A 24,139-nucleotide genomic window follows, 5' to 3' on the forward strand; every position below is an offset into this window, starting at 1 on the left:
GAGGGAAATAGGAATGGAAGAGCTACCAATAAGAGATTTGGAAATGTGCAGTTGGATAGTCACCTATGAAAGAAATTCAAAATGGGCAGTCGGATAAATAAGAAAGGAACTGTAAATGATCAGAGGTTGGCCAGCAGATTCAAAGGTGGAAAGGTGGAAGAAAAACTCCAGAAAGTGAAAAGAAAAATTGACTGTGACTTAGCTCTGATATTGGTATTAGGAGACCTTCTAGAAGGACCTTTAAGTCACTGACTTTGTACATGCCTGCAGGTTATGCGTGTAAGAATACCAGATCTTCATAGTTGTTTAAAGTTAGTACTTCTAGTATTGCAGTGAATCAGAATGACATGTAACAAGTATTTTTAGATAAAGTGGTTAGCAGTAACATTTTTCAGATCTCTTCATGCACGTTTTCTTTATTAAGTCCTCTTTAAGCTGAGTAATCATTGCACATGCTTTGTGTAGGTTGTCTATTTCTTTTATAACTAATCACATTTTAACTAGCTGTTTGTGAGATACCTGTGTCATTATTTCTGGTTGCCAAGCAGTCTAGCAGCTTGGTGACAGCGTGCTGTAGGGACTAACTGTTTTGGTGTTTGTGGAACCAGATAACAGTGTTGACCGAGCAAAAATACACAGATCGATTGGTTAAAAATGACTAACTGCTCATGTTTTCAGCATCTTTTGGGGGTCTCGGTGGAGCCTGGAAAGCAAACACATTCCATATTAACTGTGCAAACCAAGCACAGAGCTCTGTGATGATCTTTTTTATACATTATTTGTACTGAGTTGTACTGTCTGGTTGGTAATGTAGTAATAAAAAATTGCTGGTAGCTTATAAGTAAGAACTCTGAACCCCAATGATGGAGATTGTAACATCAGTGAGCCCATAGCTTTTCTTTATTGTGTGTATCTTTGCTGTCATCTATTGCAAAGGGCCTTAAGAGCAATTGTATTAGGTGACCAATAGATGCATGGGGGGGGGGGGTGTTGGACCTCTGCAGAGTGATCACTGATTTCACACAGAGGGAACAGGGGTCCTTCCCTGCGGCATAGTGCTAAGGGACAGGGTTTTCTACCTATTCTAAAGCTAACAAACTGTTAGAGTTTTTACATCTTTTATTCTGATGCACCTAGAATGCATTTAGCAGATGCAGCTAAATGGAGTTCAATAAAGGTTTATAATAACTTCAAAACCTTACCTGTTTAAAAAGATATCCTTCCCCAACTCAAAGAAAAACAAAATAAACTTGTCTTAGAGTTTCCAACCTAAGCTTATACTGACAGTGTAGTGCATGCTTGCAAACGTGCCTATTGCTACCTTGACGGTGTTCCCTGTCCTATGCAGATCCTTTGCTTCAGTCCACATATATATATGCAAACTTTTTAAAGTCAGCATTCGCCAAGGACAAAGCCTACTTGCCTTATATGACCTGCGGACTTGGGGCTACAAGAAAGCAAAGTTAAGGAAAGAGTTTGCTATACAGAGTTTGGATATACTAGGTTTGGTCAGGTTTACATTAACCTAGAACATATTACATGTATTTGTGTTAAATTATTACCTTATATAAGGTAGGTGTGTATTATCAGCTGTGTGCCTGTAAACAGAATTATATGTATATTTGTTTCAGTCTAATCCTTGTTCAAGCATAACATCACAGAGCACTTAGAATGAAAAATCCAAAGTCACTGTTTATTTAGCCTAATTGTGTCACACTCCATTACCTTCTGTTTTATCACACATGGCCCCTGTTTACACATCATCAGAAAATAATTTGCTAGGTTGTGGAGTATCAAATGGCATCAAGACTCTCAAATTAAGTGCAGGGATCAGAAATATGCCAGACAGAGCTTGAGTAAAATTAAAATTTAATTCAATGGTTTCACAGCCAAATAACTTCCCGTACTCTATTTGTCATAGGGCTTCTAGAAGTAATGGAGTTTAAGGAAATCGAGCTATAGAATACAGCAAAAAAAGGAATTGCAGTTTAAAAGCCTAGAATATTGTTCTTTGTAATACGATCCATGTGGGTTGGTTGCTAATCATACAAGCCCTTGTGTCTGTGCATACATGGTCTGTATGTATGTGCTACGAGAACATTCACAATAGCAAGGGGATTCTTCTTCATGTCCCCAGAACAGGATGAAATAAATAGAAACAAAAGGGTCTGTTTGTGCGTTGCTGGTAGGTAAGAGTAAGTAAAGAAAGATGGCTGCCACCACAGTTAAATGGAAAGTACATCCACAAATGATACTCATTTATTAGTGGATGGTGGCTGAACCATTTGACAGTTTTCATATATCTCTGTCGGTGAAATTTCTGCACTTGATTATTCCACTTCTTTAAATGTCACTGCTGTTTTTTTCATTTATTTTATATAATGTATAATGGAATACACAAAGGTGGGTGGGCATCTGCAAAACGCTGGCCAGAAATCGTAGCACAGAGATCTTCGTGTGGAATATCCAGGACCTGTATATTCAAACTCTAAGGCAGTTTAAGGCTGAGTCTGCCCATGAGGTTCCACTAAGATGTGTCTTCAGTAACCTGCCCACTGAAATACAAAAGACTGTTTTCTTTAGTACCCTGAACAATAAAAAACTGTTTTGGTGATCAATTCTCATTTATCTAAAAAAAAAAATGAATTCTCCATGGCGAATGTAGCAATTCTAACATCACATCATGCTGACAGTAGAATGAATATAAATCGAACAGTCATCCCAGCCCTTTTATTTCTAGCAATATAGGGTCCGTAGATAACTTTATTCTGTTGATTTTTTAAATTACTTTTATCAGTAACCACAATTGTGGAACTCAGATGTGCCAATAGGTAAATTAATGTTAAATAGAGCATCCAGAAATGGTAATTGTTCCTAAGCATAACACTGACAATTTACCTTTTTGCGCGAAATGCCTAAAGAAAAACAAAATGTTAAATTTTTGTTTGCGTGTGCCTAGGCACCTCTCTGCTTACACCTATAAAATTAATGGGATCTGTGGCCACTGCAGCCTCTGACTACTAGTCTATGGGGATTTTAAAGAGGCATTTAGTAATATTACTAATGTGTTGCTCAGGGTTTTCCTTGCTGGAGGCCCTGACATGGGGTATTCCCCCTCTAACCAGATAGCTGCTACACATGAAAACACTGCGTAGAACATGAAAAGGAAAGCCAGCAATGTCCCACTTGCCTCTATGCATCATGATAATGCTTGTTGCATTAAGCCATCCCATTAACAATGCACCCTAATATGCTTAAGAAAGAAAACAATACAAAACACTACCATGCGTTGCCATTCACTACAACTCAACTGGGTTGTCTTTGGTGTCATTTACAATGAATGGCATCACAACCCTTTACTTGCATTACCACAATACAAAGATCAAAAGGGTTCTGAAATAAGGAAACATTATCTGCAGAGAGACCACAGACAATGCTGGAGGCTAGTTCTTTGCCCCCTCCAGTGCCAGGAAAGGTGAATTATGTGGCAGCTGGATCACTTCACTCCATGGCCCTGATTTATTAAAGCTCTCCAAGGCTGGAGAGAATACTTAAGGCTGAGTCTGCCCATGAGGTTCCACTAAGATGTGTCTTCAGTAACCTGCCCACTGAAATACAAAAGACTGTTTTCTTTAGTACCCTGAACAATAAAAAACTGTTTTGGTGATCAATTCTCATTTATCTAAAAAAAAAAATGAATTCTCCATGGCGAATGTAGCAATTCTAACATCACATCATGCTGACAGTAGAATGAATATAAATCGAACAGTCATCCCAGCCCTTTTATTTCTAGCAATATAGGGTCCGTAGATAACTTTATTCTGTTGATTTTTTAAATTACTTTTATCAGTAACCACAATTGTGGAACTCAGATGTGCCAATAGGTAAATTAATGTTAAATAGAGCATCCAGAAATGGTAATTGTTCTTAAGCATAACACTGACAATTTACCTTTTTGCGCGAAATGCCTAAAGAAAAACAAAATGTTCAATTTTTGTTTGCGTGTGCCTAGGCACCTCTCTGCTTACACCTATAAAATTAATGGGATCTGTGGCCACTGCAGCCTCTGACTACTAGTCTATGGGGATTTTAAAGAGGCATTTGGTAATATTACTAATGTGTTGCTCAGGGTTTTCCTTGCTGGAGGCCCTGACATGGGGTATTCCCCCTCTAACCAGATAGCTGCTACACATGAAAACACTGCGTAGAACATGAAAAGGAAAGCCAGCAATGTCCCACTTGCCTCTATGCATCATGATAATGCTTGTTGCATTAAGCCATCCCATTAACAATGCACCCTAATATGCTTAAGAAAGAAAACAATACAAAACACTACCATGCGTTGCCATTCACTACAACTCAACTGGGTTGTCTTTGGTGTCATTTACAATGAATGGCATCACAACCCTTTACTTGCATTACCACAATACAAAGATCAAAAGGGTTCTGAAATAAGGAAACATTATCTGCAGAGAGACCACAGACAATGCTGGAGGCTAGTTCTTTGCCCCCTCCAGTGCCAGGAAAGGTGAATTATGTGGCAGCTGGATCACTTCACTCCATGGCCCTGATTTATTAAAGCTCTCCAAGGCTGGAGAGAATACTTTCACCAGTGAAGCTGGGTGATCCAGCAAACCTGGAATGGATGTGGTCCTGCATTAAAAACTTTTGCTAGCAAATAGCAAATGTCTTTGAAGAAATCCATTCCAGGTTTGCTGGATCGCCCAGGTTCACTTATCAAACTGCATCTTCTCCAGCCTTGGTGAGCTTCAATAAATCAGGGCCCATGTGTTAGTAGGAAAGGGGAAATCGAAATTAAGTATTACAGATCTGTACTGTGGTTTTTCTTTAGGTCAATAAATTTTTTTAAGTAAAAAGACCACAATAGTATATAAAATGTTAAATCATACACGATTGAGGCAAAACAATCTGGGCTACCTGGTCCAGAGTTCCTCATGTGCCAGCAACCGTGTAGCTGTTATTAAACCTAATAAAGATGAACTGCCATACATATGGCAAATTAACTTCCATAATAAATCCCTTGCCCCTTATCAGTACATAGTTATATAGATTGTAATTACCTTGGTTATGAGTGTAGTCTGTAAGGCCAGCTTTTCTTCAGGGAGTTTAATCGCTTGTTAGTGTTTTAACTCCTCAGTAACCGTTGCTTTACTTGTATTATGCCATTTTATCCACAACCCCACACTGGCCATATTCACAATCTGCCAGTTTAAACCAATCTATGGCCAATTGTGTGTTTGTGTGTGTGTGTATATATGTATATATATATATATAATGCAACTAGGGTACTACATTTGTTCATTAATTTAATTTCAAGAGCCAAACTTAGATGAAAACAGCCCTGTGTATGGCCAGTGAAATGATTTTGTTTTCAGCTCAGGCTAAACATTTAGATCCTTTGAGACCGATCTCTTTATCTTTGTTTGCATCATATAGGTTTCATTGGGACTTGGCACACAGGGGATCTCAGCCATGAGAAATCTATCTCTCAGGATCACACACTGCTAGGAGTCTCAAAACGGAAAGAGTTATTAATTTATCTATTTGTTAGACCTAAATAGGCGAGGAATATTGCTGGATGTTTATTTCCTATAATTTCTCAGCTGCAACTGATGATGAACAAAGATTGATTTGATTTAGTTGACGTTGGGGTATTACATATGAGTACACACCAACAAACTCCTATTTGGGCTATTTTAACCTGGTAATTATTAAAATGAATGTGTTATATCTTTTCAATATCTGCACAACATACTTGATGATCATAAAAAGCTTTTATCAGTGGGTACTCTTTACCCTTGCTGCTTCCTTATTAGTTGCATTGTTTGCAGCTCTGAGGACTACAGAACCCCTCTGTTTTGTTAGCAACTTTTTTTGCTTTTGACAGCTTTGAGGGCAGCGCATTCATTTATAATAGGCTGCCAACAGCAACAGAGGAAATTACATTCCCACAGCATTATTTAAAAGCAGTGCTGGGTGTACATGAAACACCGCAGTAACAGTAAAAATGAGCAAATGACTGGAAAATTTACTCTGCACTAGCAGCATGAATTGCAATCTGGTTTATATCTTGCTCTACATGTTATAGATTTACTTCAGTCACATAAATCCAGTAATATATATAAGGTTAGTGGCCCTATTTAAAATGATTATTAAAAAACAGTGTTGAACTGAAAAGCCTGTAGCTGTCAGTATATTTTTCTTGTAAATTATTTTGCATATGCTGTGAGACATTTCCATATATTTGTCTCCTATATATTTGTCCCTTTGAGCCTAAAGCAGTGTACAGATGCCAGATTTTTGTTTCTTGAGACAAACTTTGGCAGTCCACCAACATTCATGATCTGTGATCTATGCTGCTGGATCACTTAACAGATAGATTCTCGTCTGATATCAGCCTGAGGCAATTATTGGACAAAAATCATCTGACGTGTGTAAATAGCCTTAGTCCCACTGTGGCTGGAAATGATCACTAAAGATCCGTTCCAATGACAATTACTACATGTCTGTACAGGGTTTTAATGTATATGTTTTGACTTGGAACAACTGTAGTAAGTTTGCTCCCTTACAAAAAAACAACAAAGATAAAGCATATCTGGGTATAAGTAAAAATCTTTTATGTAACATATATAATTGCAGTTCTCCTTGGAGCCTGCTTTTTTTTTTTTTAACAAGTTATCTATATACAAAATAAATGCACATTGTGTGCGGATTTCTTTATCATCTCCCTGCATGTTGCAGTTTTAATAATTCAAATAGTTTATAAATAAATAAAATAAGATTAAACTCTAAAAGCATTCCTTCACTTGGAATTTTGACAGGCAGTTTGTTACATTCTGATGTACATTTTTAACATAGAAAAAAAACAAAAATGCCTACAACCCCCTTTTTCAGTGCGTGTCGGGACCAACCAGGTGAAAGGGGGCGAGTCGTGTGTGCTTTAGCGGTAGCTGGGGAGTGAAATGCGTCATGCGTAAAAGATGAGCTCGGGAATCTGTCCCCCCTGCACCCCGGTTCCGTTGGTACTGTCCGAAGAGCACTGAAACTGGAAGGTCACCTTTCCGCACTGCACTTCCGTCATTCCCTCCTGCCCGAAGTAACTAAGTTCATTACCATCCAAGATGGCACTAACAGTGTAAAACGTGTCCTGTTCTACTTGCACTGGGTGCTCAAACCAGACTGAGAAGGTGTTACTTGATCCATCAGAAATGAATTTAGTCAGGTTTTGGGCAAGGACCACCCCTTGCCGCTTAAGTTCAATTTTGACACTGTATTCGGCTTTGCCACAGCTCGACCCATAAAGCCCGAGACCAGCAATAAATATCCTTTTGTCAACGGCAAACTGGATGCTGTCACAGCGGCCCCTGTACCTCCACTGGTTACTGCGGTAAGCCGACGACTGGAATCTGTGACACCTTTGAGGTGCCAGTCCTTTCCTTTTAACCAGCGGGAACTCCAATTGCGGTTTGTTAGCAGCTGTGTACCACAAAAAAATGCTGCGTGTCTCCTCCAAGGTTAAAATGTCTGACTGTGCAGCTCCATTGGCAAATTCCTCCAGAGTCATGGTTGGAATCCGCACCAAGTATAGTGCTTTCCCCAATACATTCCTTTTATTGGCAGGGGTGGCTGGCAGGCCTTGCCTTTTACACTCAGCCTCTGCCCAGTTCAAAACCGCCTCGAACACAACATCCTCTTTTGTGTTGAGAGTCTCTCGTGTCACAATAATCTCCAAAGTAGGCAAGTCAATCTCACAGAAGCCTTCTGACTTCAGCGCTAGCTCTGCCTGAGCGTCTATAACTTCCCAACACCGCAAAGTCAGCTCAGGCTCTTCAAAAAGTCGGCTTTGTGAAAGCAAAACACAGGCATTCTTGGCCTCTAGGCTGGTCTCCAGGAAATTGACACAGGCCTTGGCCAGTGCAGGAACAATGTACTTCTTGGCAGCGTAGAGTGTTGCAAGCACAGTGTCCGCTTCCAGGTCAATCTCATCGCTGTATAAGTACCTACAAAGAAGAATTGAGACATTAACATTTGATTACGGGGCTTTAAGAGCCAGTTAACCTTCAGTGTGACTCTTTTACTCAAAGGAGACAAAAGGGAATTCATGGCAATGCATAAATAAACACATTTAAAGGAAACATGTACAGTACTGAGCTGCCATGGAAGAGGGGAGTCAGTTGCCCGCTTTTATTACTTTGCCACTGCCCAGAACAAGCATGTTACAACTGAAGGCTGCACTTTCAGGGGAGGTCAACAGTTGGGGCCTTCATAATTCTTTCAGTACAGGTTTGTTTAGTAGTTTCTGTCCAGTTAAGAGTTTGCAGCAGTTTTAAGCTAAGAAACTGTGACTGCAATATCCAATGAAAACTGAACAAACTGACCACCCAGAGATGTTTGACTGCACAAACAAGCCAGCTGATTGATTGCTCAAAAGTTAAACTGGTGCCATTGTGAGCATGCAAGTCAACAATCTAAACTTCTTGTTCCAGGAACAAAAAACTGCTCCGTGAATACTTGTCCTTTGGCAATGATTTACAGATATATCTGTATCTGTCTCATAATCAAAACACAAAGCTTTTGTGGTTTAGAACTACTGTTCAGATAACCCTATTAAAGCTTCAGTTCCAGAGAAAGCCATTAATGCCAGCTAAGAGATGCATATTTTATAAGCTTTTATGTTTGCTGCAGAGCTCAATTTTTCCAATTCTTTAATGACCACTTACTTTAAAAGGATTAAAAACGCTGCAGGTTCCACGTCTGGGATATGGATTTCAGATTTCACCTCCGCTAGATCTCCATAAAACATAGCATAGAACACCGAGCTGCCGACGGCCAAAATGTACTAAAAGTAAAAACTAAAGTTTAGTATCGAACACTGGAGCCATATTAAAAATAAATAAATGCTTCCAAACAATGTTAATGCCAATATACCTTGTGTGCAGGGACTTTCTTGGAGTCCCCAGCGGGACCCACGATAAAGTGCACATCAGCCATTAATTCGTTGTTGAACATCAGTGCGTTTCTAAAGAAAAAGAAAGTGCACTTTAGAACATTACAGGTACAAAGTATCCTTCTCCAGTACAGGATGACATTTGTTCAGCATAATTTAATTGGGCAGCCTGTCCTTTTAAATGTAGAAGGAAAGTCGTGGGCTATGATACCCTAAGGCTTATCTAATAGGATGAGACAAAGAGCAGCTACGTGCAGTAACCCACAGCAACTATTATAGAAAACATTGAAAGTTCATTTTGGATTGGTTGCTTAGATTTGCTTACCTTTGCCATATTACCAACTGGCTTATTTAATGCCCCATGCACTGGTGCTATAGATATGAGAATTAGCAACCAAGTGCTAACTGCTCGCCATGCTTTATTACATTCTGCATTTTCCCCTATAATGAGCTCAGCAATTCAAAAGTGTCTAAAAAATCTTTAATGTACAGCGCTGCGTTATATGTTGGCGCTAAATAAATCCTGTTTAATAATAAAGTAAAATAATAAAAAAATTTTTATTTGGCAACATGAGCTCTCCCCCCAATATAGTCCCTTGCCTCCTACCAGTTGTTTGCGGGTTAATGTGAAGGAAAAATTCTAATTTCTTGCTGTCAATTCCCATTCAGAGACTGGAGGTAAAAAACAGGAAGGAATGCCAGGTACTGACACCAGACAGCAAGCATGCTGGTAACTGTAGTTCTCAAAGTGCAATGGGTCACCTATACTCAGAACAGGCAAATACACTTGATGATCTAAAACTAAAAACTAAAATAGTTTGAATGAACAAATCAAGCTTTAGTAACATTTGTATGAACACCTGTTACATTTTTTTCACCCAGAGAAACACACTGATGCACCAGCATTGATACCCGAGTTAGATTTACTTGCAAACAGGCTATAGCATGGACTGAGCTTGGATACTTTTCTATTTCCACAAACAAAACAAACTGGTAAAGTCTTCCTATAGTTGTGTCGCCACTTTTTTCAGCCTATGTGTAGGGACAACAGAGTGTAAGCTCCTCTGTGGCAGAGTTGAAGCAAATGTTTTTATAAATGAATTGCCATCATTTTTAGTACTCCAATTATTGGTTCTGTGCCACTAGAAGTTGGGTGTGCTGTTACTTTGAAACACTCGGCTCTCATCAAATATAACATTTCTTAATTGCACATCATTTAAATTCCTATTTGCTAGGCTATGACCTGATGATATTATTTGCAAATTGCACATAAAATAGGGGAAGAATAGCATTTCGGAATCAAACCGAAAACAACAATATTTTTGTAGAGCAAAATTTTTTTTTAAGGCAGAACTCAATATTCATAGCACCATAATCTAAAGGAAGGAATCAGTATTCCCCTCTGATGTAAATTGTAATATGTTATTGTGTCTGCAATAAATAAACCCTTGATTTAATGTTCACTATCATCCTATAGAAAATCTTTCTGTACATTGACACTAATGTTTCTTATAGTGCCAGCAATGATCTAAGTTTGTAGTAGCCAGATCTCCTGACCCAGTGTTTGATCTTGGCATCTCTGCAGTTTGGAATCCCCCCTATCAGTATCACCATGCTTAGACCTTGTCGTGTTCTTGCTGATGCTCCTTGGAGATTAGCAATGGCTCAGTGCATGCTTTGCTTGCTAAATCATTGCAGGGTTGTGGGGGATGCCTGCTAGCTTAATAAGTGCAGAATCTGCATGTTAATAATACCAGCAGCCTTATAACTCAGGGCTTGTGTGTGATGCCTGCACAGGATTTCAATTGTATAACTATTCTAGAGTAATACATTGATTCATGTCACATACTAGATACCCTACTAATATAACAGTGCTGCCCTGTAAAATAATTTAGGTTTTTTTATGATACAAAGAAGACAGCAATTTGTATCTCTTGCAAACCAATTTAAAAGGCTGAAAGTCAGCAAACTGCTAACATGCAGCTATGGCTATGCTGCTGTTGGGATATCCCACCCTTGTTTACATTGTCACAATGTGATCCACTACTGAATGCAATGTTACAATTTCAGCAGGTTTTGGGAGTGATTGCAGTGTCAGCAATGGGACTCCTGTTATTGCAGTGTTGGGAAAAGATACCTCTGACTGCAGTGTCAGCAAGGACCCCCTCTGTGTTTGTATTGCCCCTGTGACTGCAGTGTCAGGATGTACCTCCCTTGGTTGTAGTGTGTCCTTGGTATAGTGGTGATGGGACATGACACCCTGATGACTGCTTGCCTAGTAATAGCAGCTAATTCATTCTTTTTTTAGAATGTAGCCTTGTAATAGCAGAGACAGAATATTATACACTTGTGATTGAATTACCCTATGACTATGGTGCTTATGTCACGCCCCTGTGATTGCAAAAATCCCTAATTATGATGCCCCTGTGATTGAAGCACCTCAATGTTACAATTCTACAATTTGAGTGTCTGAATATGATGTTTATGTGATTACAATGACAGGATATGAAGCCCCTGTGATTGCAGTGCTTGAATATGATCTGCCCCTATATTTAAAGTGCCAGGATATAATACCTCTGTCCTAGCAATGCCTACATTTAATGCCCTGCTTTTGCTGTGCCAGAGATCTCCTGTGATTGAAGTGAGTGGATTGTACTCCCTTTGACAGTGCCAGGGTGGAATACATCTAAATTGCACTGGCTTGTGATGCCCACTAAGATTGCTATGCCAGGATATCATGGTCATGCAATTGCACTGGATAATATTGCCCCCTGTAATTGCCCTGGCTGGATTCAATGCCCCAGTGATTGCAGTACCTGGATATGATGCCCCTGTGATTGCGCTGGATGCCATGCATCTGTGATTGCAGAGCCTGGTTATGATGCCCTTGTGATTGCAGAGGCTGCATATTAATACCCTGTGATTGCAGTGCTAGGAAGGCAGGGCCCTGTGTATGGTAGGAGCAGGGTGTGTGATCTGTATCGATCCCCTGCTCCAAGCAATGTTTTCATGCAACCAATACCCTGCATCCCCACTCTTTGCTGCCTGTCCTGTATCCTCTGCAGGGGGCGCTATGTGCTCACCTCTCCCGCAGGGTCGGATGGAAGGACTGCCAGTTGGTACTCTCGATGTTGTTGTTGTTCAGGTTTTGGAGTTGCGGCGGCGGCGGGGCGCTCTGCTGGATCTGGAGGGCGTTCTTCTTGGCGGTGACCACGGCGTTATTGCTGTTGTTGGCGATATTGGTATTAGCACTGGCAGGGTAAAGCTCCGCAGCCATCTTCCTCTTGAGAGCCAGGGGAACTATCTCATAGCATGCTTGCACCTTGCTGCTAGCCCGGGCACCCTTTTTAGACTTCTTTAAGGTCTCTGGAAGCAGAAGAAAGAAAGTCAAACACTTCATGATCCTGCCATCCAGGCAGCCTGGGTCTAGTGGCATGGGCGAGGGAGAAAACTAGCTCCTCTTTGGGGCACCATGAACTTCCAAAGTCATCAAAGGAGATCGCTAATTGGTCCATAGGGGGAAAAAAAATTAGAACCCACCAGGCGATGCGAGTAACTTCAAGAGCCGGTGTAATAATCCAAAGTAGCATTCAGGGGAGGTTGTTTTCTAATTAAATGATTTCCAAGCCGCTTAGTATATCCAGATGTCAGGCTGTAGATATGAGCGGACTCCCTGGTTGCAGATGCCCGGGACTCTCATGATCGGAGAACTCAGCAGCAGCTGCTTTTGTGTGCACAGCTCTGGGTCCCGGGCAAGCCCCGCCCCTTATCGTGCTGTGTCCCGGGCAAGCTCCGCCCCCTCACAGACCTGGTCCCAGGCAGGCTCCGCCCCTCCTTGCACTGACTCTAAGTGGAGAGGACCGGGGAAAGCTTCAGCTCACATAGAGAGCTGAGACCGCCCACGTGTCGGCTCCGCCGGCCAATCACAGCGCAGCGCCCTTGCCATTCACAGCAGCAGCCTTTGCACCAACGTGTGCAGCTCCGAGCCTGGGAGAGAGGTGGGCGGACCCCCCTTCCCCCATCAGACAATATGTCATTCTTCTGCACCCCCCACCATCCGTGCACCCTACAAAGAATGGGGGTCACTACAAAAATCAAGGTACTGCTAAAAAGTTACAGGTTCGCCATCACTCACTGAGCAATGCAGTCAAGAAAGTTACCCCTGTAGATTCAGTGATCAGAACTTTGCAGGCTGATCTCAAGCCTGACACCTGCAAAGGGCTGACAGCTATGGGGTGTCAGCCCAGCTTAATGTGCAATCGGCATAGATGGTGCTGGGAGCCCCCTGTATACCTTCACACAGCCACCAGGTGATTGCTGCCTCCTCACTGCCAGGCCTGGAAACTTTGCAGAGCAAGATTGTCCGTGGAGTGTGTTGCCATGATTATGGAGATGGCAGGAAGACCTTATAGGGGCGGGCTGCTCCCCTTCCTTCACTCTACACATCTGGGATGGACACTTGCTGCCTGTGGCCCCTAGAGGGCGCTGCTGTAAGCTGGACTTTATCTGCTCTATTTTTATATTCATGGGGAAAAGTTTCTGCTCTGATTGCTGCAGATGTTGTAGAATTAATCTCAACGTGTCTGCTGTTTTATATTTCCCTTACAATAGAATTATTTAAAAAAAAAATGGAACCCAATAAAACTCAAGGGCTGTTAAACTTTAAAGGCTTTTTCCATCTAATTCCAAAGCCTGGCTTCCAAGGCTTAAATTGGACCAAACTTGAAAGGGCCCCAAAAAAAACACTTACCCTCCATTCCACCAGGGCAGTCCAATCCTCCCGGGGTGGCTTTCCACCGGTTCTTGCCTCCTGTCCAAGGCCCACCGCTCCGGTGCCTGCCTCTTCTCCTCTTTCCTGTTTTTCATTCTTAGGTCCCCCAACCAGGGCGGAGAACAGGTTGCATTAGAATAGGGGAAAAAAGGCTCTTTCTGCGCATGCCTGAGATGCTCGGTCATGCGCAGAAAGAGCATCCAAGAGCCTCCCTGGATGCGTGATGTAGTTATCCCAGGCTTTGCACTCACATTCATTCTCGATCGCCTAGGTGGTAGACAATTAGGGGGCGGTGCTGCACCTTTTTATTTTTTTTTTATTTAATTTTTTACCTTACATAAAAGGGTTGTCTACCTTTTTTCTTGTAGAATGAAATTTCCGAGTTTAGGTACACTTCAACACCTGAATGCCAGGTTAGATAAAACATGGTGCCAGTTCACCCTTTGTGGGCTAACAGGACAGGTTATGGTTTCTTGCAGCACATAGGAAGAACAAGAGCCCATACAGGAATTAAATGCATGCTCTTCATGTTCTGGATTCCAAAAGGAGTAAGAGCTCAACCAGAGAAGTGTGGGCATATAACTACTCCTCCAGTTTTAATGCGACCCTATTACCAGTGGGAAAATATACCTAAAGCCCACTCTTCTCTGCTTACCTCTACGGCAGCCATGAATGGTGTTTGTGCTTTTGAACACATTCACTGAGCTATGTGCAAAATTCCTGTGCAGGGTGATCATTCACTTTGCCAAGTAAAAGGCCTCAGTGGTACACAGGTCTTCCACTGAGACCTAAACACAGGTCTCAGTGGAAGACCTGTGTTTGATGAAGAATGGTCTGAGCATTGTGGTTCTTAAAAACAACAAAGGCCAGCTTCAATTTAAGGGAGTAAAGTGTCTCTTTAATGATGACTTCACAGATATCAGGTGATCACTCAACTGTTAAAGGTTGTTGGATAGTTGTTGTCGTCCGAGTTCAAAATAATTTCAAGGAATTATGGCAGACCCGGAGCCTACCAACCTACTGGTTTGGTTAAAACAGGAATTTATCAGGCCAGACTATGTTTTGAGAGTCATCAGCATTCCTGTGTTAATGTTCCTTAGTCAAGTGAAAACACATCAGGCTACTATGGCCATCTGATTTATGCTGTATGTTCTTAATATGAGTGCGGTGTGATGTGCATTCTATCACTTGCTGTAACTCTCAAATGTGCTGCCATTGTTCTGTGGTCCTGCAATATGCTCAAGCCATTCAGAGGTACTCATACACAGGGATTCTCCCACTCGATAATGTTTGGTCCACTGCAGACATGAAGTGTAGATACCGACAGACACCTTGAAAATCCTTCTGTCATCGGCTTAACACTGGGCCACATTCCTGTTGGCCCATCATAATGAGTACAGCCTCATTGGCCAGCATGTTTTCCCTACCAATCTCTTAAGTCCTATTGGTAGAGAGAAATGAAGACTGGGATATGGGTGGTAGATCTTGGCTCAAAAAATTTCTGTGGCAATAAATATTTTGGACTGGGGTAACAGGGCGAACAAGCTCTTTGGATTCCTGCCTGTAGCCAGTGTGTATGTATGTGTGATGCCTGGTGTCCCAACTGCTACACAAAATCGGCTGCAGGTATATGCAGATATCTTGTGTTAGAATTTTGAACCTGCTTTAGGTTTTCTTTTTTATTACCTGGATAGGGACCGCATGTCAGGTTTTCATTAGCCATCTATGTCCCTGGTGGACAGATGTACCCCTTCTGTTAGTACAGTTGTTAGAACAAAAGCAAAGTGTGAATCTCCAAGGGGTACCCCTGTTCAATATGTCCTTTCTGACAACAGGTTTATAGAGGTTTTTGTCCTTTGTTGGCTCTCTGGAACAGAAAAGGATAAAGATCTCCCCAAGGGGACACTTAACCTATAAAAATTGCTTACATACTTATTTAACCAATAAACCTATAAAATTGCCAAAGGTAGTTTTGGCTTTGGATATACTTTAATGCCTCCTAGATTATAAGCTTTTTGGGTCAGGGTCCTCTCCTCCTGTGTCACTGTCTGTATATGCGCTATTTAAATCCTGATTATTATTATTATTATTATTATTATTATTAATAACCTGTTGCTTTGCCCTACATGAACATAACACAGATCCACATTGGATCCTAGTCCCCATACTTGCATATCTGAGGATTGTAATAAGAATAGGAACACCACAAATTGGGGAGAAATCCTGAAACACCAGGAAATAAAACTAGTAATTATGACAACTTGATTGTTACATTTTATTCAATAGCATTTTGTTTGTACTAACTCCTTATATAAAACCAAATCACAAGGAATGCCAAACAGATAATTTTGTTACTTCCTATTAATAAGGGCAACTTGTTCTTTGCAGACATTATAGCATTCACCCCAACCTCCCTAAAAGGGAAATATAGCGTGAAGTGTATAGGACCCCCAGAATTGCACAGACCAGGAAGAATTCATACAAAATGATTTGTTAAACCTACACTACAATTTATTGCCCCTTTACCACTGTTTCTTTATACCATCTTTTCCACATCATCAGTTTTTATATAGATGTTTTGATATCAGAATGTAGAGAGGGACAGCTGAAAAGTAAAGAGGGGCAGAGGGATTTGGTTCCATATAAGGGACAGTTAGAAGCAATGTTCTAGTTTTTTAGAATGTTTAGGTAGTACACAGAGTTTTTGCTCATCAAATGTTTAAATGATTTGGCAAATACGATGGGGAGACAGATTGTCGATCCAATTATCATCAAAAAGTTTGCACACCCTAATGTGTTTGCAGTCATGTGCAAAGGCCAGCGCTGTGAGATTTATGTTCCTATTACATTTTCACTGGTGTCATATTGTGGAGATCTGCAGGCGATTTGCAGGTCCGGATAATATCTCCAGTGCTGCAGGCACTGCGATTGAATGCCTAGCGTCCCCCCCCCATTCCTGACAAGACTCGGCGTAGCATAAATATTTCATCCAGCATAATTCTTTTCTGCAGCCCCCACATCCCCACAGTGCTGTTGCAGTTCAGTAGCTTTGATAATCCTATCATGGTGCTCCATGGCTTTAATAGCCATCTATGCATAAATAGGTCAATTAAAAGACAAAAAAAAATAAGGCTGTAGATATGAGCCAAGATGCGTGAGATATCACATAGATCTTGTGTCCTTTGCTGTTTTACATTCTAGGGATGTTTTATTTATGAAGCAAGATTTTAAAAACAAAAACAAAAAAAAAAAAAACAAGAATCAGCACAAAGATAGATTTGTTGATTGAAATGTTTTGTGATTTAATGTTATTTTAAAGCATTTTCATTTAAAGTTGTTCTTTTTGTAACCTGAAATATATCAAGAAATTATGAGCCTGATTTATTAAAGCTCCTCTCCAAGACTGTGGATAATACACTTCCATCAGTGAAGCTGGGTGATTCAGCAAACCTGGAATTGATTTCTTCAAAGTCAATTGCTATTTGCTAGCAAAGTTTTTGAATCCTGGACCGGATCCATTTCAGGTTTGCTGGATTATCCAGCTTCACTGATTAAAGTGTATTCTCCCCAGCCTTGGACAGCTTTAATAAATCAGGGCCTATCTGTGAAGCTGACCTCAGGCTTTATGATCTGAGTGCACAACCTCTGGTGCATTTACTAACAAAAATGTGGTGACGTGTGATGGGATATAAAATGAACTGATCTGAAGTGAGTGCTAACATCACATAACTGTTGGTATATGTAAAGGTGATTGAACCACCAGAATGTAATGTGTGCGACTACTACTAGCTTTAATGGGATGGGTCTCTGTTGGCTTTTTCCATGCACTTACATAACATGTCTCCATTCTCCTTCACCTGCATCCCCAACAATACCTATAGCTTGTCTGCAGTCCCTGACCATCTCTTCTGGTATATGTATAGTCTTAAAAGTTTTTTTTTCATAGCTCTCTATATTGAACTTTATGTGCGGCACTTTGGTGCTGTGGCAGGGGGCCACAGTTCTGCCTTATAATTATAAATCCACTGCCTTAAAAGATCTGGGATGAATAGAGCAACAAAATAGCTTGTCTTTAGTGATAGTATCTGGCATCCTGTAAGTACAATGTAGCTCAAGGTGCAGCTGAAATATAATTTCCTCCTCTAAGCCATGCAGTGCCTGACAAAACAGGACTAAAGCTCGTTGCAGGAAACTTTCCTAAACTCCTTGTTTTATGTGCTATATTTGGTTACTCTGTTCCTGGAGTGTGTGACCTTCTCAAAGTCACTTTCGCCTCCTCCCCAAGAACTTTAGAAGACAAGTCCTTTGTATAGAGTGAGCCGGTTTAAAATATACATTCTCCTGATAAAGGGGTTTTGTGGCACCTGAAAACAAGCTTATCAATGTCTGAGATGTGGTTGTAGGTTAAATTGAGGCTGGGTACTTAAGGTATACGTAAATCCTAACAATAAACTTTTCTTAGTTCCCTTTTAATCTGTAATATACAATTGATATTGCTGTATTTGTTTAATAAAACAAAACTCTCTTAACTACGTCAGAAACCCACGGTCCCATTAAAACCATTGTGTTGTAAAGACAGTGAATGGGTGTTTACAGCGCCTGAAAGCAGCAAGGAAAACAGTTTTTATTATATTCTAGAAAACTCTGTGCATTGAGGTACAGTACAGTGTTCTATTATTATTTTTTTATTGTGGAAAAATTATGCTTACCAGCGATGTTGCACTGTTCTTTGTATGTAATAGTAACACATTATAAATAATGGTAATAATTTAAAAAGGCAATAAAAGAGCCATACAGGTTTTACTTAATACACTTTTAGTCAGGTGTCCATGTATTTTTGCATTGAATGAAGGAAATGTAAAATGTGCTTTGTGCTAAGTTATAATGCACTACATTTATGTGTTTAATCAGATGGTGGCAAAAGGGCTTTTACCTTTAACAAGGAGATCATGTAGTGTGTTAGGACTACAGAGCACTATGTTAGAGAGATAAGCAGAGGTGTGTAGTATGTGTTACATAGGTCTCCTGGATCTCTGGAGAGTCCACTGCCTGGACCCCTGGTGTGCACAAACGGCACCAAGTTAAAAGACAACAGGAGCAGTATTCTCCCTAGAATTTTTGGATGAGAAGAAGCTGTAGCCCCTGTATTGTTACCCAACTTTTCAGGAACATCCCAAAACAGCCCGGTGGTTCCTGAAAAGTGCTTGGTGGTGCGCCCATCTAAAGGGGGATGGAAAGAACACTGAGGAGATTTGATGATGTTTTAGAAACAAAGATTAGACACAGCAAATATTGATTGTATTTTGTTTTTTGTTTATGCGCTTTGTAGTTTGTTGATCAAAACTTTTTTATAATTTTTTTAAAGAGCATAAACATTACACAGCACTGTACAATGAATAGGATTTGGCAATGACAAATACAGACCATGAGAACGAGAGGACCCTGCCCAGAAAAGCTTGCAATCTAAGAGGTCAGGGAGAGTAGTACACAATAGCTCTCTCCGCTCCTCCAATGACCTACTAATGACTTCCTCACTCATAACCTCATCACACGCACGGATACAAGACTTCTCTAGAGCTGCCCCAACTCTCTGGAATGGTCTTCCTCGTCCTATTCAACTTGCTCCTAGTTTCTGCTCATTTAAAAGAGCGGTTAAAACCCATTTTTTCAAACTTGCCTACCCATCTTCTTCTGTCTTTTGAAACTGTCTCTACTTCCCACCATTACATATCTCCCATCCTATTGTGTGTGAATTTCCCTCACCTACTAGATTGTAAGCTCTTCGGGGCAGGGTCCTCTCCTCCTGTATCACTGTCTGTATTAGTCTGTCATTTGCAATCCCTATTTAATGTACAGCGCTGCGTAATATGTTGGTGCTATATAAATTCTGTTTATTAATAATAATAATAATAATATGGAATTATGGGTAATTAGTGACTGGTTATGAGGCAGATGAGTGGGGAATTTTGAAAAAGCAGTGTTTAAGGGCTTTATGTGGGAAGTAGAAGCAAGCCTAATAGGATAAGGAAGGGAGTTCCAGAGAGCCATGCATGGGAAGAGGTTATAGGTGAGGAATAGCATTAGGTTCTAGGAGGAGTGGAGAGGACAGCTAGGGTTATATTTGTGTTTCAGGTCAGAAATGTAAGTGGGACAATAGCTGTGACGGGATTTAAGAGCAAAGTACAATAGCCTGAATTTGATTCTAAATTTGATGGCCTTCTTTGTCTAATCTCAGAATCTCATCTACTTTGCAGTTTTTCCCCACACGTTCCTCAAACATTAGGCACAGTATTTAGGCAAAACCAGCAATGGCAGCTTCTTGGCTTACATAGGTGGCTTACCCAAATACTACAAATTCCATACATGACATCCGGCATAATCCTGTGCAGGGGCAGGGATTTGGCCTTGAGAAGTCCACACCTCACAATCACTTACCTACTATCGCACCTAAAGCTCCATGCTGCTCAATACCTGCAGAATGTCATCAATATGTGTCCTAATCTTTAACTCTGTTCTAAATTCAGGGTGACTCCACATGCCTGTCCCATTTTAGACACATGGTTTTACTTGTCCCTGTTGCTGCTTTTTATATTGAGTTGTAAACAGCCATTGTTTGGTTAGCCTTTCCCGCTTTATTGCTTTTCTCAGAGGTCAGGGTAGGGAGGAAACCAGTGCACACTCCTTACTACATCAGCTACTCCCTCTCTGCAGAATAAACACCTTCCTCTTCAGTTCCATCCTTCTGTGGATGTGCACTTTTAATAAAATATAGTATTGGCATGTGATTACCACATTTTATTATTCACTGTGTACACCAAGAAGGGAGTTTAGAGTTGGGAAACCATGTACATTTATTTCCTTTGGCTTTGAAGAAGGGGACTTTGCACCCTTTTTAGGGCCCTTGCCCTTCCTCCAGTTCTGAGTCATTATGTTAGATTGTCTTTTTTATTTTGTTGTTAAGATCTCAGAGTTTGAAGAGAACCATTCTGCCTGTAATAAAATGAGTGTTCTATCAGAGGTTATGTGCATGAGTAGTCTGATTTTTATTTTGACTTCAGACTACTAGGGCACATTGGTTATTGAATCATGATTTGAGGTTTATAAATTAAAGAACTGTTGGCAGAAATTCATTTGTAAAGCAACCTTGTTTCAAATAAAGATAAAAAAACAATCTTCACATGCAAAAAAATGTCATACCTAACTCATCTGCCATCTCTGTGACTGATCTGTGCTGTAATTAAATATATACAGCTGGCCAAAGAATCTTCAAAATCTGATATGTCTGATTCCTGGTCCCACATTGTACACAGTGGTTTCCTTCACCATACCCTGTGGGCACAGTGGTGAGCAAGAGGGGCTAGCAGATCAATCCAATGCATGCAGCTGGAGACCAGGCAAGTTTCACATACTAAAGATTCTAGGGGTGACTGTAATCAAGTGTAACATTTTTTTCTTTGCAGACAGCATTTTGTTTTCCATTTTTATGCTAACTAAAAATTTACTTTAAGATTGTGTATTATTATTTTATTATTACACAGTATTTATATAGCACTGATATATTAGGCAGCTCTTTACACTGTGTCCACAAGACCACTGTGACTAACTATCCCTTAAAGGAGCTCACAATCTAATGTCCCTACCACAGTCCTATGTCAATACCACAGTCTAAAGTCAATTTGGGGGGAGCCAATTACCCTAACTGCATGTTTTTGGAACATGGGAGGAAACCTGAGTACCCGGAGGAAACCCAAGCAGACACGGGGAGAACCTGCAAACTCCATGCAGATAGTGTCCTGGCCGAGATTCAAACCTTGTACCCAGCACTGTAAAAGCCAACCTCTGAGCCACCATGAGTGGTATTATAGCTCTAAATGACGTCTGCTGAAAGCTGGTTGTTTGCAGCATGCAGTAACAGTATCCAATCACTAGGGATCTTTCAGACTTGTGGTCTAAAACTGTTTAGCCACTCCAGTATGCATAGCAAACTACTGCTATTCTCCTAGGAGCAGCAAACCACTGAGCCATACAATACCCTTGCATTTGCAGGGGCTGTACAGCTCTTCAGTCAGGCAACTGCTTAGAAGACTTGGCAAAAACCCTAGAAAACTCGGACAGTGCATGGGGTAAAAGATAATTGCAGTTGATAATTATTGAAGTACATTGCATAAATCAAGATCTGCAGGGAGGCATTGAAGAGCAGATAAAAATGTTGAGTTATTTTTATGTCCATTGTTATGTTCTCTAACCCCCACTAGAGAGATTTCCCTTCCTATGCCAAATATAGCACAGAATATTGGAGAAAATCTCTCCGAAGTAAAAAAAAAAACCTAGAAAGTTGTCCTGGAGCAAGGTCCCCACTGAAGGATTTCCCTACCTGCTCTGATAACATTTCAAGATTTTTTTATTTCCTCTCACTTTCTGCCTTAGTGACAACAGTCACCAAGACAAAAAAAAGAAGCAGATTATCTCCTTAGCGGGGAGACATAGCTTCTAGCCCTTACCTACATTACCCAAAAGGAAAAAAATTGCCTTTACATACACTTTAAGGTGCTTTTGAGGGTCCATTAGTTTACAAACCAATGAGCCCTCTGAGCACTGTCAGGTTTTCTCTGAATCACATATTATACCATTATAGACTTGCCATATCCTACATCAGTATTGACAAAAAGGCCCAACTATCCACACATACATGTCTGGGTGAAAATGGTTTGTCATCTATCTCTTTTATCTTACCTCCGCTTTTGACCTTTTCTTTGTCCTTGACCATCTCTTCTCTATGCCTATGTGTGTGCATCGTTCTCATTTCATCCTCCTTATCTCCCTGAATCTCTCTTCTACTGACCCTGGGTAGGGGAAATAAACACAACAGGGCCTTTCCGCTGCTATCTATTCTACAATGTTACTTAATATTGATAAATACTGGCTATTACTACCACCAGCATGCAAAGGTGTACAGATAAGACATATAAAATTGCTCAATAATATACATTGGCTTTTTTATTATTATTTAGGAAAATACAAACCTTGCCTTCTACTATAGCTGTGGTATTAATTTAAAGAACTCTAGAAACATATGAGAGAAAAATACAAAAAAAAAAGGGGGAAAGAGGGGTGTTTTCGATGGCAAGTGAAATTTATGTTTTAATTGTACAAATAACATACATCAATAGAACAATAGAGTCAATAGAACACACATCATTACATATTATAAATCAAACAATATTAATATTAAAGGTAATTCCCTGGTTAATAATATAGGGTGCATTGACCTTGTTTAACGATACATGGATTCTCTATATACTTTGGCCAGTTGAAAATCACCATAGCCAATGTTGAAGATAAGTAACAGTTATACGCCTCTTTCCCGATGCGTTTCGCCTTTTGGCTTCTTCAGGGTAAACATATATATTTGAACGTAGCTAGTTTCCTAACCTGCAGCTTAATATTGACTTTCCATAGTCTCCTTTACACCCAAAATCAGCCGTAGGGGATGTGTAAAAAACAATCTGAGGTACGGACAAATAGTGGCCACGGTGTTAAATCAGCAGTGCCTAACATAGCTTAATGATTGGTAGAGAGCTGTTCATTTGACTTCGACCAGTCACATGACCAGGCTTCCATTCGGTCTTTATCACTTATAACAGTACCCTATCCATTTTTTACATATCATGCAGCAATCTTTCACTGCATAGAGCTGCTTCTGCCATTGACACACTAACAGACTGAAGCTAAATACCTAAGCTGCATGGGAACTAGCTGTGAAAAAACTTTGCTGAATGGAAAAGCTCTGAATATTTGGATCTTGGACCTTTGTCTAGACTGGCCTTTCTCAATCAGGAGTTCTTCAGAGGATTTAAGGGACGTTTTTAGCATTGGTCAGTGTTGGAGCTCCTTCCCAACAGTGCCTGGGTAGATCTAGTGCTGCAAGTTGTAGATAAAATCATATTTCGCACCGCATCCTAAAACTTTGGAAATTATTTCATAGGTTCCTCTGATCTATGAAGTTTAAGAGTGGTTTAGATCCTTTAGGTCAAAAAACTAAATTTTTTTTGCAATCTCTACACAAAGCTTTTCATCTAAAAACTATTCATTGCCAGATTTTAAGTAATAGGATATTTGTAGCCTAATTAAAAAAAGTTACAGTATGTATTCTTGCCATTTATCCAGTGTTTTCTGTTTTAGTTACCAGTTGTTCTCTCTTGCAGATCCTTGCCTGTACATTCCACGTTTTGCACATATGCTGGAGTTTGGCGATAAGAATCATGAAGTCTCCATGACCGCACTGAGACTGGTCCAGAGAATGAAGAGGGATTGGATGCACACTGGTCGACGGCCATCTGGGCTCTGTGGTGCCGGTATGGGATTTTTGTTTTCTTGTGGGTATAATTTACCCATTGCCT

At 40.5% G+C, this 24,139-nt stretch overlaps 2 protein-coding genes across 4 annotated transcripts in view; one reads left to right on the forward strand and one right to left on the reverse strand.

Moving 5' to 3' along the window:
• BRF1 (BRF1 general transcription factor IIIB subunit) overlaps positions 1-24,139 on the forward strand; it is a 211,291-nt gene that overhangs the window by 89,556 nt on the left and 97,596 nt on the right. For both annotated transcript variants that reach the window (XM_072428607.1, XM_072428608.1), the window contains one exon: positions 23,945-24,094. In XM_072428607.1, the coding sequence (XP_072284708.1) occupies positions 23,945-24,094 (150 nt within the window). The remainder of the gene's footprint in view (positions 1-23,944; positions 24,095-24,139) is intronic.
• On the reverse strand, positions 6,618-12,742 carry BTBD6 (BTB domain containing 6). Of its 2 annotated transcripts, XM_072428610.1 has the most exons (5): positions 12,509-12,741; positions 12,052-12,334; positions 8,950-9,040; positions 8,742-8,860; positions 6,618-8,021 (listed from the first exon to the last, which is right to left on the reverse strand). In XM_072428610.1, the coding sequence occupies exons 2-5, from the start codon at positions 12,243-12,245 to the stop codon at positions 6,989-6,991; spliced, it is 1,437 nt and encodes a 478-aa protein (XP_072284711.1). In that variant the 5' UTR covers positions 12,246-12,334; positions 12,509-12,741; the 3' UTR covers positions 6,618-6,988. The 2 variants fall into 2 exon arrangements, with proteins under 2 accessions (XP_072284711.1, XP_072284710.1); XM_072428609.1 differs by having other exon boundaries at positions 12,052-12,742.

This window comes from Pyxicephalus adspersus, chromosome 12, assembly GCF_032062135.1.
Source record: "Pyxicephalus adspersus chromosome 12, UCB_Pads_2.0, whole genome shotgun sequence".
Classification (NCBI taxonomy): domain Eukaryota; kingdom Metazoa; phylum Chordata; class Amphibia; order Anura; family Pyxicephalidae; genus Pyxicephalus; species Pyxicephalus adspersus.

What these genes read in the sequence shown, in the direction of transcription:
- BTBD6 (XM_072428609.1), bottom strand. Translation starts at nt 12,404, where the DNA reads ATGCCACTAGACCCAGGCTGCCTGGATGGCAGGATCATGAAGTGTTTG. An exon ending in CATCCGACCCTGCGGGAGAG is followed by an intron (nt 9,041 to 12,051) that starts GTGAGCACATAG and finishes CTTTTTCTTTAG; the next exon opens with AAACGCACTGATGTTCAACA. An exon ending in GCGTTTTTAATCCTTTTAAA is followed by an intron (nt 8,022 to 8,741) that starts GTAAGTGGTCAT and finishes TCTTCTTTGTAG; the next exon opens with GTACTTATACAGCGATGAGA.